The following is a 16,267-nucleotide window of genomic DNA, read 5'->3' on the forward strand; positions in this document are numbered from 1 at the left end:
AACTTAAGCAGTTTGATTTAATCAGTCAAATCACATATATCATTATTGTTCCATAAGTATTCCTGTGTGTATGTGTCTTGATCAATGTGGGGCGGTCGGGTAGCCTAGTGGTTAAAGCGTTCGCTCGTCACACCGAAGACCCGGGTTCGATTCCCGACATGGGTACAATGTGTGAAGCCCATTTCTGGTGTCCCCCGCCGTGATATTGCTTGAATATTGCTAAAAGCGGCGAAAAACCAAACTCACTCACTCACTCACTTAATCATTGTGACTGGTATTCTGACGTGTCACTGACAGGTTCAAAGTCATCATTATGACCATCGTCAACATCGGACCTTCCATCCTGACTTATGGCGGCGTCATACTGGTTAGTACTGAAAAAAGAAGAAAATGTCCCCCTATACTGCTAAAGTATTTGACAAGGAACATATATATTCATTCTATTGCTAATTTTCTTGCATCTTTTGCTACTATCATAAATTCACATTGATAACAGAAAAACAATAAGTTTAGACTTCTCAATATTTGACGTAAAATGTAAGTTCCCCTTGCTTACCTGGACAGTTGTTCTACCTGACAGTTTGTGAAAATGGCCTTTGTTACAAGTGGAATTGACCTTAACACTTTCCAGTAATCAAAGTTGGAGATATACATGCTGTGTTTTCAATTTACAGTTAGGTCATCTGTAGATTTGATCATGCTAAATTGAATTTGGAATGCTGGAACCCCTGTGCAGCATGGGGTTTCAAATGACATTTCAGCAATGTTAAATTGACTACTTTGGCCTAGATCAAATTTATTAAAAAAAACTTCATGATAAAACAAGAATGCTTCTACCTGTTTCAGGTGTTCTATTACTTCTATGCCATTATTGGTATGGAAATCTTCAACAACAAGATACAATACTTTGGCTACAATGAGTCAATGCAACTGGAAAATCACAGATATTGTGGCAACCCTGCTCTGAAGGGCTCCCTGTTCTACAAGTCACAATACTGCAGCAACAACTTCAACGATCTGCTCAAGTCCATTGTGTTGCTGTTCGAATTGACAGTAGTCAATCAATGGCATGATATCCTTTTTGGTGAAGTAACAAAGCTGTATGTAATGTTTGATGAACAACCATCATTCAAATTGTTTTGTAAGCAACGCTTGTTCAAATAGTGACTCTAAGTAATAATTGTTTCATTTATGTGAACGGAAACATTATTAAGAAACAATTTTAGCAGTTGTCAAGCAAGTCTTAAGTGGCATCAGTGATTTTCCTACGGCTATTGGCAGTTAAGATTTTCTCATCCTACTAATGATATCTGGTGGCCAGGTTCCCTGACTTGGTTGATGCATGTCATTGTATCCTGATTGAGTAGATCGATGCTCATCGATGCTCATCAATGCTCATCATGTCAATCACTGATCCGAATTCAATTGTTCGTGATGTCATGATATAGCTGGTATATTGAAGAGTGCTGCATTAAAAACCAAACAAATAAACCAATAAACAATGTAAAAAATACAAGCAATGTTAAGGGTCTAATTGAAATATTTTTTAAGTTTTTGAGAAAAAAATTCTGTCGCCAACTGGCATATAAAAGGCCTAAATGTAGTGTGAGTGCTGACAGTGTTTACGACCTTAACCCTCTCACTGCTAACATCAGGGTTTGTGTTGGTAACCAACAAGGCAGCCAGAATCTATTTCTTTCTCTTCCATCTCACGTGTGTTGTGCTGGTGCTCAAGTAAGTCTACAATCTACAAAATCTCCAAGTTTGTTTATTTTTTATGTGAATCATTGTTAATATTGGAAAGCATGTCCCAAATATGTTGTTATGAAAAGATATCATGTGTTTAACAAAGGGTATCACAACAGAGATATTGGCTATAAATAGATAAATGGGTAGATTAATTGTTATTGTTTTGAAAATGAAATATAGCCCAACATCATAGTTAAGGTTTTGCAGTGCAAGTACAGCCATAAACCAGTCTGGATTGTGTTCCATTCACTGTAATGAATGGTGCTAATGGCTGTTGAATATGGTAACCTCAGCTTACTATTGACATGTTCTGTGTTCCAGTATTTTCACAGCGTTCATCCTAGAAGCGTTCATCCTTGAGTATTCCCTGCAGAAGGTGCCCAAACTAGAGTCGCAAGTTGAAGCCAAGATCAAGGAAATGGGCCTGGGCATTGGCAGGTGTGTGGATGTATAGGTGCTTCCTAGAAATGTTATCTAGTGGCTAGTAATATTTGCTAGTAATATGGGCTAATCAAATGCCAATAATCCTTAGTTTTATTTTTACTTAATCCTGAATTACATATTTCATTTCTTTCGAAAACATAACTGGACACATCATCCCTTGAGCAAATCCTGTTCCCGAACACAGTTGAAACTGATCACCTAAATATATCATGCCCTCACTGCATCAGTCAACATACGCATCACTCTTCTTGTTTTCGCCGATGAAAGCAGATTCCCTGTGAATGTTATCCTTTGTCTTTTGTTGTAGATATCAAACTTTTGTTTTCTTTCAGGACAGATTGGTTTGTTTATTCACTTGGGTACATACATATGTTTCTTCATCTTCCTGTGCCTTTGTCGTCTGGCACTCTGAGTTTGTAGGACGTGTTTTGTTCCCACCTTTTTTGCTAAAAGAAGTTGTGGGTCTCGCCTATGTTACTACACGTACCCACACACAAGGCTTTGATAACCAGTCTCCACTGAGGTTAAGCCCTCCTCCTGCTGTCAAGATAAAATGCAATATGTAATGCAGGATTAACTAAACATTTATCAATATCTGATGTAGTTTGTCCCTTGAATTGGTCTAGTAAAGATGGGAAACCATATTTCCCTTTTTCGTTGGTTTACAACACTGGCTGACAAAAAAACTGAAATCAGAAAGAAAGGAAATATTGACTTTTAACCAAAATAATTTGGCTGACTGTTTTACAATTAACTGAAAAAAAACCACAAGATTTTATCACCATTTTTCGTAAGAAATGGTAAATAATACATATATAAGACTGTAGAAGACAAACCAGTCAATTATCTATCTTTCACTATCTTGCCATGTTAAAACTTGTGTGTTTTTCATTCAGAAGCAGCAGTATTAATCTGGAAATTGAAATATATTTTATTTTTCTGAACACCTACATTGAACTTTAGGCCAGCAATGTTGTAAACCAACTAATAAAAAATAAAAGAAATTAAGGAAATTCTGTTAAAACCTGGTATGTTTTCTAATGCTTCATCTACATTTTAATATTAAAATAGCCTCCACATGCCCTTAAAGGTACAGTATGTTGACAGTTCTGTTTTTGTTAATCAAGCAGGAAATCATTTCCAAATGTGACGTCAAATGGCCGATTAAAAATTCTCAAACCAAAACAATAGAGCTCTGCACAGCAAAGCTGACACCGCAAGCACTGCACAGAGTAAACTGGCTACAAACAAGAGAAAATTCTTGTCACGTGATAGTGCCAACCTACATCCGTAGTATGGTCGCTGAAGCACAAAATGCTATCACGGAATAAGGCAAGCCTAGCCGAATAAGCTTGGGGTTTATAGGTTATTGTTTACATACAATGCTTCAGAACGGTCAACGTCCTGTCCCTTTAATTCAGTATTTTGAAGCTATGAATGCTATTATCCAATCTCATAAAAATCAGACCTTAGTTCTCGCTATCGCTAAACAAAGATCTGAGGACATCCCATTACGGGTCACATCAGAACGACCTTTCATCCAACCAATCAAAGCGTCACATACCAGATCCTGAAAGTGACATTTGGAATGTGTTTTCGAATCATGCAACCTCGAAAACGTTAAAGCAGGGTATTCCAAACGACAGTTACGTCCCTTACCACTGATTCCGCCACGCTGCCGTGGGATAAACATTTGAACGGAAGAGTCGTTGTATTAGACATTCCGGAATGTTTGTTTGTACTGTTTTCAAAATTTTAATCGAGAACTGTGTCACCATATTTTTCCGAATTTTTCCTAGTTCCACCAAAATCTCTCGCTTCTGTGGTATAAACATTTGAACGGAAGAGGCGTTGCACAGTACGTGGGAAGCACTGCCATACAATCTCAACCTTATATTGGACATTCCGGAATGTTTGTTTGTTCAGTTTTCAATATTTTAATCGAGAATTGTGTCAACATATTTTTCAAGCGAAGTCTGAATTGGAAATCGCCTGGTCGAAATGAGTGTCGTAAAGCTCGAGAAAGCTGCTTTCTACTTGGCTGATTATTCGCGTTAGTAATTTCAGTGGTCGGTCAAAGTTCACGAAAGGTCGTTCTGGCGTGACCTGTAATGGGATGTCCTCAGATCTTTGTTTAGCGGCAGACACTTAGAACTGATTTTAATGAGATTGGCTATTATCTCAAGATCTATTTGTGCATATTGAGTGTTAACATTTGTTTTAAATACATTTCTAGCAAGAAGCCAAACAAAACAACTTCGACTTCAGTAGATTCCTTAGAACTCGTGGAAAATGAAGTACCACCAGACAGAAGAGAGGATGATAAGGAAAATGATTCTGACACTGACAGTATCCCAGACATGTCACAGGAAACAGGGCTCAAGTTTCACCTCAAGAAGAAAAGTATGCTCATCATTTTCTCTTTGTTCAACTTAGCAAGTAAAGGGTCATGGGGAATAACATACCTACGATGTTATTGTTTCCATTTTTGTTCTTCCCAAGCATTTATGTTGATACAGACCTGTAACCCTAGCTAACAGGATCAACAGCATGGTCGCAGGTTTGAATCCCAGATTGGCCAAGATATATTACCTTGGTCTTTGAGCGCAATTGTCCTATTTATGGGTTCTAATACCGAAGAATCACAGAGTCTGAAGGCAGGACTAGTAATAGTCCACTTATAAATGGCATATAATATATCGGGCACAAGAAAGGTTTAAATCTATGAAGGTGAGTTTAAAAGGATGAGTATTCAATCGTCTTAAAGATTTGGAAAGTTGGAGAAACAAAAATTTTAAACCTATACTATCTCACATGATGCATTTCCTGGTGTGGAAAAGTCCTAAAACAAAGTTTCCAGCTTCTAAAAACATTTTGCCCAAACACCCCTCGCATTACTATAGTTATCACTCAAACAAATGGGTCACGCACTGCAATCCCATGCAACCTGACCTAAGTGGTTTGATCACCTGACGCCTTATGCCACATTGTTCTTTTGCTCATCATCAGTGTGTGGAGACATGTTTGAGAAGAAGAGAATTGATTTTACCTTCTTTTTTCGTTAGTGATTCCTCTTATGTATGATCAACATTTATGCTATGGGGAATGGGACTAAACGCCCGGCTCTTGTCGCCACATTTTGTCACCTTGTGTTCCACATGAACTTTATTGTGACTGCCAGGGAATGTGCAAGCCTGGTCACTGCTGTTGTGACTGCCAGGGAATGTGCAAGCCTGGTCACTGCTGTTGTGACTGCCAGGGAATGTGCAAGCCTGGTCACTGCTGTTGTGACTGCCAGGGAATGTGCAAGCCTGGTCACTGCTGTTGTGACTGCCAGGGAATGTGCAAGCCTGGTCACTGCTGTTGTGACTGCCAGGGATTTGCAAGCCTGGTCACTGCTGTTGTGACTGCCAGGGAATGTGCAAGCCTGGTCACTGCTGTTGTGACTGCCAGGGATTTGCAAGCCTGGTCACTGCTGTTGTGACTGCCAGGGAATGTGCAAGCCTGGTCACTGCTGTTGTGACTGCCAGGGAATGTGCAAGCCTGGTCACTGCTGTTGTGACTGCCAGGGAATGTGCAAGCCTGGTCACTGCTGTTGTGACTGCCAGGGAATGTGCAAGCCTGGTCACTGCTGTTGTGACTGCCAGGGAATGTGCAAGCCTGGGCACTGCTGTTGTGACTGCCAGGGAATGTGCAAGCCTGGTCACTGCTGTTGTGACTGCCAGAGAATCTGCAAGCCTGGTCACTGCTGTTGTGACTGCCAGGGAATCTGCAAGCCTGGTCACTGCTGTTGTGACTGCCAGGGAATCTGCAAGCTGGGTCACTGCAGTTGTGACTGCCAGGGAATCTGCAAGCTGGGTCACTGCTGTTGTGACTGCCAGGGATTGTGCAAGCCTGGTCACTGCTGTTGTGACTGCCAGGGAATGTGCAAGCCTGGTCACTGCTGTTGTGACTGCCAGGGAATGTGCAAGCCTGGTCACTGCTGTTGTGACTGCCAGGGAATCTGCAAGCCTGGTCACTGCTGCTGTGACTGCCAGGGAATGTGCAAGCCTGGTCACTGCTGTTGTGACTGCCAGGGAATGTGCAAGCCTGGTCACTGCTGTTGTGACTGCCAGGGAATGTGCAAGCCTGGTCACTGCTGTTGTGACTGCCAGGGAATGTGCAAGCCTGGGCACTGCTGTTGTGACTGCCAGGGAATGTGCAAGCCTGGTCACTGCTGTTGTGACTGCCAGGGAATCTGCAAGCCTGGTCACTGCTGTTGTGACTGCCAGGAAATCTGCAAGCCTGGTCACTGCTGTTGTGACTGCCAGGGAATCTGCAAGCTGGGTCACTGCTGTTGCTGATGTGCACATCTCTCAGAGGAAGCCTTTATCTACTATTGGCATAAATGCCAGAAACCTACCGTCTTACCACAATCCAAGTCACAGGATGCAGAACACAGGCCATCTTCATCCAAGAGGCCTGAGCATGTCACTTAAAAGAAAAACAGCTGTCCCTTCCTTCCAGTAGTAAGAGGAAAGCTATCAGTCTAAATGCGAAATTGAGAATCATGAATGATGTTGATGCAGGCAAAAAGGCTAAGAAAGACATTACAATGGAATTTGACATTTCAAATCAACATTAAGTACCATCAACATTCCCTTCTCGAATCCTGCATGTCGACTGACTTTGGCCCCGCTGGGAAAAGGCTACAAGCTGCCAATCACCAAGATGCCCTCTTGAAGTGGTTTCAAGCTGTGAGAAGAGAAATCATTCTGCTTAGTGGTCCGTTACTGCAAACCAAAGCTGATGAACTTGCAGTGAAATTAGGCTATGACGATTTCACTTGTAACACTGCATGGATCAACCATTTCGAACAGAGGCTTGGGATCATAGCCAAATCTGGGCATGTGAATGCAGGAGTGGACACAAACATTGTCAATGATTGGTTGACGTCTCAACTTCCAGGTTTTCTTGTAACATACACGCCAGAAAACATTTTCAATGCAGATGAAACTGACCTTTTTTGTAAACTGACACTCCAGAGAAATCTTCATCTTAAATTAAAAAAATGTTGTGGGGGAAAGAAATGTAAGGACAGAATAACTCTGTTAGTAGCAGCCAATATGACGGGCATAGAAAAACTGAAATTGCATGTGAGTAGTAAATCTCAGAAATATCATTGTTTTAAAAATGTTGAAAAACGTGCCAGTCACCTACCGTGCCAACACAAAAGCTTGAATGACAGGTGAAAATCACTGATTCGAGACCAAGATAAGAGCATGGCCAAACAAAAGCGTAAGATTGTTTTGTTTGTTGACGAGTGCCCTGCCCACCCAAATCTGTCTAATCTCATGAACATTAAACTTGTGTTTCTGCCACTCAACACAACATCTAAGATGGAACTGATGGCCCAGGGAATTATCACCAATCTCAAACAGAATTACAAACGTAAGATGATGACAAGTATATCATGCTTTGACAACAAGATCACGTGATAATTATGTTAAAAGCAATCGAGATTTTCACCGAGTGTGGGGGAAGTCACTGCTTCATCAATAAAGAACTGTTTCCGAAAAGGTGGCTTTGTGTTGACCGATGGTGTGGGTGAATCCAACCGTGACAAATTTGACGACAATCCGTTATCAGACTTGAGGTATAATTGGTCTGATAATTTAGTGGTTCACTCACTAATTACCGTGTTCTACCCACTCATGAGTCCAAGCCCTTTGGACACTAAACTGTGCAACAATCCTGTGGTTGAAGCATTGTTTAGCACCAGCTTCCTCGTATACATCTCACAGTGGTAGTCCACTACTGACTAGAGTATCTGCGACCCTCTCTCCAACTGTGGCATTAAATTCATAGTGTGAGATAGGATAAGTTTAAAACACGCTATATGTCCACCCGACCATCTCCACATCACAGTTACCTGTCAGCTCCAAGAGAATGATGTGGCATAGGGTGTCAGGTGATCAAACTGCTTAGGTCAGGGATTGCAGTGCGTGACACATTTTTGGGGTAGTGACTATGGTGATTGATGCAAGGAGTGTTCAGGAGAAATGTTTTTAGAGGGTGGAAACTTTGTTTTAGGATGTTTCCACACCAGGATCGAAATTTGAAGGAAGAATGCATAGTATGAGATACGATAAGTATATCAATATACAATTTAATGTAAAATTTTCAATATCAAGTGGGAGACTGTTCCACTTGGTTACAGCAGCAAGGGACAAGGAGCCATGGCCAGAGCCGACATTACATTTGTCACACATTCAGATATTAGAGGCAGATAACTTTGTATAAGTATTCTGTTAATGGTATGAAGAGCTATATGTTAGGTTGTAACACTGACAGTTTAACCTAGTTTGTTGTCTCCCCACCACCCCAGCAAGATGTGTCCAGACATAAACTGAGGAGACAGTTTATAAGATAGTATTTTCTTGACTGACCTCCAACATCTGGGATGTGTATTATATACATGGAGACATGGTGTGAGATAAAGGTCACTTACAGGTGTCGCTTGTAATCAACTCGTGTTGTTTCCAGGTCGCAAGAAGGTGGAGGTGTTGCTGATGCAGATGTTCGAAGGAGAGATCGAAGATGATGATGAGGGCCCAGAGCTGGATGAGGAGTACTTTTCTACACGCAGGCCAACACTCGAGTCAGTCACATGACAGGCTTGACAACACACATTGACCCTGTAATCTGCTCACCCATCTCACACTCCCAGCATTCCCAGTTTCATTCCCAGCATTCCCAGTTTCATTTCCAGAATGCACTAGTGGCCGTTGAGTTATCACTTATGTCAATCATCTTGTCAAGTTACACTGCACTCTTAGTTCTGTCAGCCATGTAGCGCTTATGATTTCCCAACTTTAACTGAAATACTGCTCATAGTGAAATTAAACAACTCACTCATAACTTTTGAAACAAAGTCTTAGAAAGTGTATCTAAGCACTTACAATATTTTGACCATAATGTTGATCATATGATTGATCGTATTTCCCTGTTAAAGGCGACTTATGATGAGCTTGGACCCCATTGATTATGAATGATCACTGCAGTGAAACCTCAGGAGCTTGGACCCCATTGATTATGAATGATCACTGCAGTGAAATCCCCGCGAGCTTGGACCCAATTGATTATGAATGATCACTGCAGTGAAACCTCATGACCTTGGATCCCATTGATTATGAATGATCACTGCAGTGAAACCTCACGAGCTTGGACCCCATTGATTATGAATGATCACTGCAGTGAAACCTCACGAGCTTGGACCCCATTGATTATGAATGATCACTGCAGTGAAACCTTGCGAGCTTGGATCCCATTGATTATGAATGATCACTGCAGTGAAACCTCACGAGCTTGGACCCCATTGATTATGAATGATCACTGCAGTGAAACCTTGCGAGCTTGGATCCCATTGATTATGAATGATCACTGCAGTGAAACCTCAGGAGCTTGGACCCCATTGATTATGAATGATCACTGCAGTGAAACCTTGTGAGCTTGGACCCCATTGATTATGAATGATCACTGCAGTGAAACCTCAGGAGCTTGGACCCCATTGATTATGAATGATCACTGCAGTGAAACCTTGTGAGCTTGGACCCCATTGATTATGAATGAACACTGCAGGGAATGCTGACATGCATTCAATGTGAGATTGCTGCATACTCACCATTTGTGTGCTGTAAATAGCTGAAAGATTTCTGATGCAAAGTTAAGCTATATTCACTCACTCACCCATCATTTGTTTATTCAAAAAATTGTAAAACCAGATGATTTCAGCGAAAATTCTACCATAGGGACAAAAGGGTTTCACTGTAGTATATGATATCACTCATTTAAGAATTGATCTCAATAATTTTGGCATTGATGAGGAATGAAGTAAAACTTGGTGTGCACATTGCACCACAGATTTATGCAAAGTCTGCACAACGGTTTTCACATTTATACCGCCATAGATGCACACAAAAATTGTTGGGAATTCTTTTAAATAAATAGTCAAAATGATAACTTCAGACTACATATTAAATCATAATCACACAAAAACAACGATATGAAATCAGTGACAACGCTCAGCGCAATAATCATGATAATGCAACACAAGCCCCACCCTCTCTATTATCCAGCCAATCAGGAAACAGTAGTCCACTAGTGGGCATGGCCTATCCTATTTTTAAGTTAAGCCAATGAAATGCCATGGAATTCCTTGCAATTCATTTATTCTGGTTAGAACTCTTACAAGCACACACAGTGTCGGACAGAGTGGGGAGTTCAAACCGTGGTTTGTTGTGTTTCAATAGTCTGTACCATCCTATTGAGTGAAGTATTTATCCTGAACTTTGAATGGGTGTTATTGCATCTTAAGATATTTACAGATTGGCATTCTGAATCTGTTGTGAGTTTCTATGTTGTGATTGTGTCTTCCTCATGCTGAACACAGGCTGCTCCTGAGATCAATACATCTGTGTGAAGTGACTTCCATTGCCAGTGAATTCTGATACTTATACAGACTGAAGGATATACATACATGATTGCGAGTGATGAATATTTAATATATAGGCATATTTTGAAAATTGGAACAAATAAAAAGTACCATTTTTTTCTATCCACCGAGGGCACACTCATGGTCATGCAAGACCAACCCATCTTTGAAAGGCATTTAGAAGTGATACACATAAGGAAGAGAATTTATGGACGTCAACTTCTTTATTATGAGGAACATGTTTCAGTGTACTTACTCCTTCATCAGTGTTCCTCAAAATAAAGAATTACAATCCATAAATTCTCTTCCTAGAGACCAACATGTTCAGCTTAACCAACACAGCACACATAACTTAAGTATTTAGATATCTTTTCATTTGTTCAAATATATTTGAAGAATGTTTGTAAACCAAGAAATATAAAATGTCTGGCATAAAGGAACATGATCAAAATGCTGAAAAAATGGAATATGTGTTGCTTACATTCTCCAACTGTGATGGCAAAAAGGTGGATGTTAGTCACGTTACCAGCAAGTCTAAACACATGGTGCAGTACATGTCCTGGGGAAATGGCCATTTGTGTGAGGAAAGTTTTTCTTTCACGAGTATCTCTGTTTGGGGCATTCTACTTTCATGAACTTTGGTATATGTCTTTAAATGTGTACTTTCATATGTTTTTTATTGTCTTGAAGATTGAAATAATGATCCAAGCTTGTTTATGCTGTTGAAGATTGTCAGGCCATTTGAAGATAGAATAAAATCATTGATAATTGATGAATATTGTTACCAGATAACCTGGATAGTGTCCAACAGCATTTCAAGATCTTAAGCTGCCTCATCCTTGATAATCGAGTGTATTATGCCTCCATTCTACAATGATAAATACCCTGTGCTCATTTGCCACCATAGCTTCATTTTGACCCCGATTATCACTGCACGTGTATAATGTTGCATAACATGCATTAGTTCCATGCCCAAATCACATCCTATTTTGATCCAAAGTACAATCAGATTTATCCCCAGTCTGGAAACTCAAAATATGCCTCTCAAATATTTAGTAGTGTATTAGAATGGAAATGTGATACACTGGATAATCAAGAGTTATATTACCTAGGGATAATTGTGATTCACTGACACTACAGGAGATCTATGTATACTTCAGACTTCAATTTAGAAAGTGTGCAATATGTTTTCATCATACACTCAGTTGTGCATGAATCACATGCATTGTTAATGCATACATGAAACATGCATTGCTTAAGTCAGTATGGGCCAGTATGGGGAGTAAACAGATTTTCTTGTGCTCATGTGTGTGGGGCTTTGCAGAGCTTTCAATGTTGATGATTTTAAAATGGTAATTTATTTATTTTTGGATTAAGTGCAGTGGGATTTATGATTCTATTTTGGTTTGTTTGTATGCATTTGGTTTGTTTGTATGCGTGGAATCAGTATACTTAGGTTGTTATTCATTGTTTGTTATTGTTCAAAAATGGAATATTTGGACAAATGATCATTTTAGTGCCTTGTGAAATTAGTGTCAACACTTTAGCTGTTGAAGGTGAGGATATGGTTTCAAAAAATGAGCTAAAGACTTTTCAGGTACATTTTTACTGCATTAATTAAATGAATAAATTGTTAGATCAAAGAACACATGCAACCTGAAATATTATACTTTTGTAATATTATATTGACCATATGTTACAATGAGGGTGCAGGCAGCCTAGTGGTCTCAGGCACTATAATATGCTGTGCAGAGTTGCATCCCTTTGTTTGACAGTATCTGCTCAAGGGCTCAAATCCCACATTTGTCCCAATAGTCCATATTCCACTCCACGAAATCTACAATTCTAACTGTTGCTAATCACATGACACAGGACATCCTATCCTTACAAAATGGCCTCCATTCTGGAACAGAAGTGGGAAGACCTGGCTTCAGACATTGCAATCCGTCTGGATGCTTTACCAATAATAGTAATCGGCAGATGAAGACTTCATATACATAAACATGACCATGATGTACTCCATGATGAGAGTGACAGTATCCATTTTGTCCCTGATTTTGTCCTTTGTCATGTGACACAGTGCGGAGTGGAAAATCCAGTATTATGATCCTGTTTGTCCGCAGTGGTGTGTTCCAATGGTGTCACTTCAGCTTTCTCCCATATTTACCTGAGATGTTATTATATATATGAAATACAATTGTTTGATAGGTATTACTTAGAAGTTGACGGATGACAAAGTAGACACAATTTATGGATAACAACTTCTTTAATACTGTAAAGGCGACATTTCGGTATAGATCCGTATACCGTTATCAAGCTTGATCTATACCAAAACGTTACCTTTACAGTATTAAAGAAGTTGTTATCCATAAAAAAATTGTCTACTTTGTATATGAAATAATACTCAAAACGGTATTAAATCCCAACTCACTCACCATGTACAGATATATTCTCATGTCAAAGGTCACCTTTAATACCTTTGTGAAGTATTTAAGAATGGATGAGATGGAGGTGGGATATGAAGTTTTCCAAACATGGATATTACACTATTCCTATAACCAGCTATCAGAGAGTAAAACTTGTGTCGTGCAAATAATTTGAAGTTTTCCGCATATTGTAGAAGTGATGCCGTAATGAATTTCATTGTAAATTCACATCACCCATATTTAATATTATTGGAAATCCTATGACAGTACTTAACTATTGGTATACCCTGCGGATTTCGTTTTGTCAAGGGTAATTTTTGTGATACATGCTATTACACTATGCGGATAAATCATAGTCCTACAGGCCCCAAGCTAACTCTCAGTGTGTTTTTTTTTTTATAAAACACATTCTCATCCCTGTTAATTGTACATAAGCCTGCCCTGCACTTCTTACTTTCAAAAGAACATATGTTTTTGTTGTGACTTTGTTTAGCGGTCACCATGGCCTCATGCCCTAGTCTCATACCTCGAACCACCTTGCTGGCCAGGTTGCAGGGGGCATGGCCAAATGAGGTCACGTGAAACTATTTCCATCTGTCTCTTGGCAAACTTTCGGAGGGGCTACTTCGTCAAGAGACTAAGATGGCTGCTGGAGATCATTCATTTATCTACTTTCCATAACTGTTCAGAATGTAGCCTTCCCATGGTTAAAGCATTTGCATATATAGTGGTAATCCTTCACTGTTAACACAACCATAGCAGTAATAATTATGGGCCTATAAACACCAATGCATTGTTAACAAAACAATTAAATGTACAGAATATCCAAATAGATATGCTCTCTATATATGGTTCTTAAGGAGATCATAATGAATCATTGTCGTATAATCTGTGATATCTGTTTCGTCCTATTTATTTTCAATAGGAGACCACTTAGACAATGTCGGCCATTTTGGAAATATTTTCTGCGAGATCGTTCAACGAACAGAGTAGCTTCAGTAGTGCCACAAACCCTCTGCACCATTGAACGCAGGGCATAATATCCTTGAGACAGCATCACGACATTGCTCAAATAATCCCCATTTATGCACAGATATATTAATGAAATACTCCTCTTGAAGCATCTCTATGAAGACATATGTTTATTGCTTGTTGACCTGCATTTTGCACAAAGGACATATATTTTCAGGGTATTTGTTCATCAGTGCATGCTTTATTGTTGATGCTGACATGTGAATAAATACATAGTTACCACTATGTCTTGTCAACTCTTTGATAGACTTTGAGAAGTTGGAAGAACATTACAACATGAAACCTTTTGGGATCACAACTTAATTGTTTGAAACGATGGACCATGGCTACGTCTTGCCTCTTCATTAGGTGACCTGTTGTTGTCCTAAAAGGTTTCATTCATGTCTTCCAGCCTTTCTCCCAAATACCATTGTACCATTTAGTTTCAACCACCCTTGTGTTGGCTTTAGTGCTCTCACTTTTCAAAGGTCAGGTTTGATTTTCCAGGTCAGACTATTCTCGGTGACCAATCATGGGTTGACATCATGAGCATCAGTCCACTACAATGGGATATGATGTCAAGCACCAAGTCACCAAGTCTGACCACCCGATTCAGTAGTCACATGACAAGCATGGGTTGCTGAAGACCAATTCTAACCTGTATCGTCATGGGGGTCACTCTTATGAGCATTATATCAGAATCCACTATTTTATATGGTTGGCATTCTTGCAGGTTTCTCACTGAATACAGTTCACATCTGACAAAAACATTGTCTTGTTAATTACTGTAAATAACAACTGGGCCTGTAGATTTTTAAAGTTTCTTCAGTCATAAAACAAATGTATTTGAGACTAGCGAACTTCTCTTCAAGTTGAAAATACGTAAACTGAAGACTGATATTTACTCCAGTTGTAAGAGTGAATGGGAGAGTTGGGTTTAACACCAATTTGAACAGTATTCCAGTTATATCACAGCATCTCAGCCTAATGTGGGAGGAAAACCCGAAGCATTGCAGGTCTTACACGTTTACCACTTTCATGAAACTCCTGAATAAAGGTACATGTATGGTGCTGACGAACCGACAATCACAGGTTTCTGGCATACCCAAGAAATGCAATTCTACACAGCAAATTGCCTCCCCAGTTGAAGGAATATTTAAGAATTTATAGATTCAAAAACAAACCACACAATTTATAGCTTTATTTAACCACTTGTATGTATATAATGACAGTAAATGCATCACAGATGACATAAGTATTGAATTCTGCAAGCACATTTGCTGGAGTGGACGGAAACAATATAAAAAGAACATGATTCTACAAGAAATGGTGCCAAGAATATCACAGAAAGAGCTCGTAAATAATGGAATGTGAAACAGGTAATGCCACAATTTCTGCACATACCTGGGCCATTTCTTCCCCTTCTCATACAGCATGTCACTATGACATTGACAATAACATGTCTGCAGAATCCTCCAGTTCACTTATCCTGCATGTCTAGTCATATATTTACATCTCATCTCATAATAAATTGAAATTTTCCAATCACCATTTAAATCAAGACTAGAGCCAGGATATGGAAGTCCAACAGGATACAAGGCAATATGAAGCCAGTTAAGATGTCCTTTTCATGATGAGATTGTTTGCTTGTTGTAAAATGGTGCACTCCGCAATATTCCAGATATATCATGGCAGCCTGTAAATAATCAAAACTGGACCAGACATTGATATTGTGTGCAACTATCAACAGTCCAGCTACCATGCCATACAATCAACCATGTCCTAAAGACTGACCAACCAATCCAATAAGCATAGATTGATGGAGACCTATTCTAACCTGGAATCCCAACGGGGAGACAAGCATATGCAACTGGGGACCTATTCCAACCCTAATTCACCACGGGGAGACAAGCATCGGTTGCTGGGGACCTATTCTAACCTGGAATCCCCATGGAGAGACAAGCATCGGTTGCTGGGGACCTATTCTAACCTGGAATCCCCATGGGGAGACAAGCATATGCAACTGGGGACCTATTCCAACCCTAATTCACCACGGGGAGATAAGCATCGGTTGCTGAGGACCTATTCTAACCTGGAATCCCAATGGAAGTTTTTGAAACAATTGAAAAAAACATTCTTGTAGAACAAGACTTATACTGCTGGC

The 16,267-nt window shown here is 39.8% G+C and overlaps 1 protein-coding gene across 1 annotated transcript in view; it reads left to right on the forward strand.

Annotated features, from left to right (window-relative positions):
* Nucleotides 1–9,193, forward strand: part of LOC139442946 (two pore calcium channel protein 1-like) — a 31,825-nt gene extending 22,632 nt beyond the window's left edge. Inside the window, exons 14-19 of the mRNA XM_071223871.1 lie at nucleotides 298–367; nucleotides 847–1,072; nucleotides 1,644–1,734; nucleotides 2,071–2,187; nucleotides 4,430–4,596; nucleotides 8,719–9,193. Of these exons, the coding sequence (XP_071079972.1) occupies nucleotides 298–367; nucleotides 847–1,072; nucleotides 1,644–1,734; nucleotides 2,071–2,187; nucleotides 4,430–4,596; nucleotides 8,719–8,846 (799 nt within the window). The 3' untranslated portion in view covers nucleotides 8,847–9,193. The remainder of the gene's footprint in view (nucleotides 1–297; nucleotides 368–846; nucleotides 1,073–1,643; nucleotides 1,735–2,070; nucleotides 2,188–4,429; nucleotides 4,597–8,718) is intronic.
* Nucleotides 9,194–16,267: the final 7,074 nt, after the last annotated feature.

This window comes from Haliotis cracherodii, unplaced genomic scaffold (genome assembly GCF_022045235.1).
Source record: "Haliotis cracherodii isolate W230 unplaced genomic scaffold, xgHalCrac1.p SCAF_5, whole genome shotgun sequence".
NCBI lineage: Eukaryota > Metazoa > Mollusca > Gastropoda > Lepetellida > Haliotidae > Haliotis > Haliotis cracherodii.